This window comes from Triticum dicoccoides, chromosome 2A, assembly GCF_002162155.2.
Source record: "Triticum dicoccoides isolate Atlit2015 ecotype Zavitan chromosome 2A, WEW_v2.0, whole genome shotgun sequence".
Taxonomy (NCBI): Eukaryota; Viridiplantae; Streptophyta; class Magnoliopsida; order Poales; family Poaceae; genus Triticum; species Triticum dicoccoides.
In genome coordinates this window covers 582184716-582188628 of record NC_041382.1, presented here as the reverse complement: position 1 = coordinate 582188628, position 3913 = coordinate 582184716, and the positions used below count along the sequence as shown (strand labels likewise).

Genomic DNA, 3913 nt, shown 5'->3' with positions numbered 1-3913 from the left:
TGAAAAATATATATTAAATTAAACCAAAACGTCTAGAACAAAACTAGGTGCTTTTTCAGGGAACAAAACTAAATATTGGAAATCACATACTATTAAAGAGGATAATGGCTTGCCCGATTGTGAGGCGGAATGTTTTAGCATGTTTTGATGAATATACAACATATATTAAAGTAAGATGAGCATGTGTGGGAGCATCTTGGGTCATGATATGCTACTGTGACAGATAAGCATGTGGAGTCATGATATGTTGCTGCAATATCAGGTGGTCAAGGAAGTGAACACATGCATGGTTTCGATACGAGTCTTCAGTGTTTAGATTCAATTCTTGGTGCAACCCTTACAAAAGAATACTATAAATAGATAAGACATGAAGGTATGAAAATCAAGAGGTTATGAAAAATCCAATCGTTTTGCACACTGGACCTCATACCGTCAAGGATCCTCTATCACCCAAAAGTTTTACCGACACCTAATAGAGCCCATCCACACGCATATCAGCTCTCAAGCTACCAATATAACATGATGTTGTTAATCTAGCTTTGATTGCAGTATCATACATGTACTGTGGATAATTATCGAAAAATCCAGTATAAATATCACCCGGACGTACCTCTAGCCTGACCCTATAATATACAGCTTGATTCACTACCTTGCTAACTTTAGACCTATACACACAAAAAAAACTTTAGACCCACAAGACCGTGACCTGATGTTTTGAAGTACTCGGGTCTTGACGATTACACCAAATTAAACTATGCAGTATACTATGCTGGAGACGAGCAGGCTTGATTATCTTCTCATCTCAACTTGGCCACTCTGCCGTTGTATCTCGTCCATGACTCGGCCACAACCTCCGGCACTACCTTCCTAGTGGCCAAGGAGGACATCACCTTCGCCCTCGTCACCTTCCTCACCAGAAGCCGCCATGTCTTGTCCGCTTTCTCCGTCTGCGCCTTCGCCTTGAAATGGCTGCACAAAATTAGCCAATCACGATGAAACGTTAGGTTGCGGTAATCTGATATCACCATCACAAGTAAATAAAATCTATAGTTGGCAACTTGGCATGCGTCAGAGTCATTTGGGTGGAGATTTTTGGTAGCGTTGGCCCTATCGTCCAAGTCATTTTCATGAAAAGGTAAGAAAGCTACGTCCGTTTTCTCAGTACGATGGAACAAATGAATTCGTCCGGCGGAAGGCGTCTCGCCGGCCTGCTGCATCGACCGACGCAGAGGTCGGTCGATGTGATCCCCTTTTCGGGGCAAAGAAAATCTCGGCAGACTGCACCTTGTGCTGCTGATCCGGCGACATATCCTCGGGCATACGCCTGACGAGCTATCGCTAGATATGTCCATCGATCGGACGGGACGGACGTAAATTTACGGCGGGAAAATGCATGCATGTTTCTTGGTTGCGTTTTCTCACCTGCAGAGCGGCACACGGCAGGCCTGGTCCGGCCGGTCGCAGACGGAGGCGTGGAGGCGGAAGAGCTGCAGCATGCGCTTGCACCGCGCGCAGCCGCCCGGCGCCACCTTTTTCTGGCACGTCGCGAAGTGCCGCATCAGCAGCTGCAGGCCCCGGCAAGTGCACCCTGCCTCGGCGCACGGCGCGTCCGCGCAGACGGCGCCGTCGCCGGGGAAGATGTGTTCGAGGGAGGCCATGGCCTCGCCCAGCTGCCGGCACGCCTCCTGCGCGGCCCTCTCGCGCGCCCACCGCTCCTTGCGCTGGTCGGCGTCCTCGAGGAGCTGGAGGAGCTCGAGCTGGAGCGCGATGTCGTGGCGGCGGGCGAAGCGCCATCCGTCCGACCGCTCGACGGCGGAGAAGTCCTTGGCGGCGAGCCGCGCGCAGCGCAGGTACAGCCGCCGCGCGTCGCAGAGCCTGGCGAGCTTGAGCATGTCGACGGCGCGCTCTGGCGTGAGCCGCGCCGACACCGCGGCCTCCGCCGCCCGCTTCAGCCACCCCACCCGGTACGCGTGTGCCAGCGCCAGCAGCTGCGTCCCGTGCGCGCCCACCAGCTCCTCCTCCTCCGGCGCCACCTTGGCGGAGTAGAGGAAATGGAGGAAGGCGCGGACGGCGTCGAAGGAGACGCCGAGGACGCGGATGGTGCAGTGGGCGCCCCACCCGCGCCGCGCCCTGTCGATCATGCGCTCCAGCACCGGCGACGCCGAGGCCTGAGGTTGCCGCCAAGTTCCAGACCAAAAGGTCAGCGGCATAGCACAAGGCAAGAAGATCCAGACAAAGAAGAAACGTGATCGGCAGGCTGGCTTACAAGAACGCAGGAATGAGCCGCGATGCTCTGTCCGTCCGACGTGACGATCCGCACGTCCGCCGCCGACGCCCGGAGCGCATCGAAATCAGCGCACAACGTCATTGATCCCTTGTTGCACTGCACGATCCTCTTGGAAATCCTTTGTGCTCTTCTGGTGAACTCTTTGGTTTCGGTAGCCAATAGACGAAGGTAACTAGACCAAAGCGATGTGGACGAGGAATGGGGAGAAGCCGGGAGCTCGGCGACAGCTATATAGTGCCGTGGAGAAAGGGAGCTGACGATGATAATATATGCCGCGCCGCACAGTGCACACACAGGACCAGGTATACGCGGCGGATATCGCCGTTGATGAGAGGGCGGATTTGACCGATGAGACGGCTGGAAGAGAAGAGGAGGATCCGAGTCATCGGCTAGATCCAGGGCGGCCCACCAGCAGCGTTCGCGGCCGGTGCCTCGCCAGGCTGGGCCTACGCCGGTGCTGATTGGGACGCGTGGACGATGCGTGTGCCACGAGCTCGGTGGGGTAGAGCAGGAAATATTTGTGTTCCGTTCTTTTGTTGCTTTTGGCCGAAGATTTGCTGACTCGGACACACGTTTGAGCCCCTGCCTGTTTTATTGGATGCATATCCAAAGGCCATATTTATTTGGAAATGTTTAAATTTTATACTCCCTTTGATCCATATTACTTGTCTTATTAAGACACGTTTTAATGTTAGATATATTCATATCTAGGCAAATGGATCGAAGGAGGGAGTATAAGATTCCTCTCTTCTAGTTGGTACTTGGATGGAAGCTTTTTCTTTTACGATGATAACTTTCAATCTATTCATCAGCTAGTACAAAGAACACCATAAGTAAATGGTCCTGATAACGCCCACACATGTGGCATATTAGACATCCGCTCACACACCGTGTGTGGCGTGAGCAGAAGACAACCCACACTGACCGTGTGTGGGCGAAACATTATAATTGCCCACATGTGTGGATGCAGCTACTTCGTGTCACACGTCCAACAAGTACTACTCATTCTCACCCCGCACGTGTGGCACGAAGCAAATATGCCACACGTCCTGGCACAACTACGTTAGGTACCCGCGGGATGATGATTTAATTGTCATCCGAGATGGCAAATGTAGTTATCCGGGATGAAAAATGTAGCTGTAAAAGCATGACAACTCTCTCTGTTTTGGTTAACTATAGTTGTCATGTCTAATTTATGGTAGTTGCCGCGTGTAATCAAACCATAGTTGTCGTGTGTGATTAACTACTTGCCACATATGGTCAAACAATAGTTGCCATGTGTGTTACCTAGTTGCCACGTACGCGCAACTGCAGTTGTGTCACGTCCAATATGCGATACTATCCTAAAGAGACTCGAAGGTCCCACCAAGGATAGAACCGCATATTGACACGCTTTTGCAAGGTGAATATCATTACATCGACATTACATAATAAATGGGGATACATAAAAGGCATACAAATGCCGCAAGAATACATCAATACATCATACATAAGATCAACATCCGACTATGGATGAAAACACAAACAGAAGCTCGAACGGCATCCACCCTGCTAGCCCAGGCTGCCGACCAGGAACCTAACCCAAGATCGAAGAAGAAGAAGAAGAACTCCAACACAAGCAAAACA

At 51.4% G+C, this 3913-nt stretch overlaps 1 protein-coding gene across 1 annotated transcript; it reads right to left on the bottom strand.

Moving 5' to 3' along the window:
- Positions 1 to 494: 494 nt before the first annotated feature.
- On the bottom strand, positions 495 to 2531 carry LOC119355506 (BTB/POZ and TAZ domain-containing protein 2-like). Its single transcript, XM_037622316.1, has 3 exons — positions 2267 to 2531; positions 1423 to 2168; positions 495 to 969 (listed from the first exon to the last, which is right to left on the bottom strand). The coding sequence occupies exons 1-3, from the start codon at positions 2366 to 2368 to the stop codon at positions 798 to 800; spliced, it is 1020 nt and encodes a 339-aa protein (XP_037478213.1). The 5' UTR covers positions 2369 to 2531; the 3' UTR covers positions 495 to 797.
- Positions 2532 to 3913: the final 1382 nt, after the last annotated feature.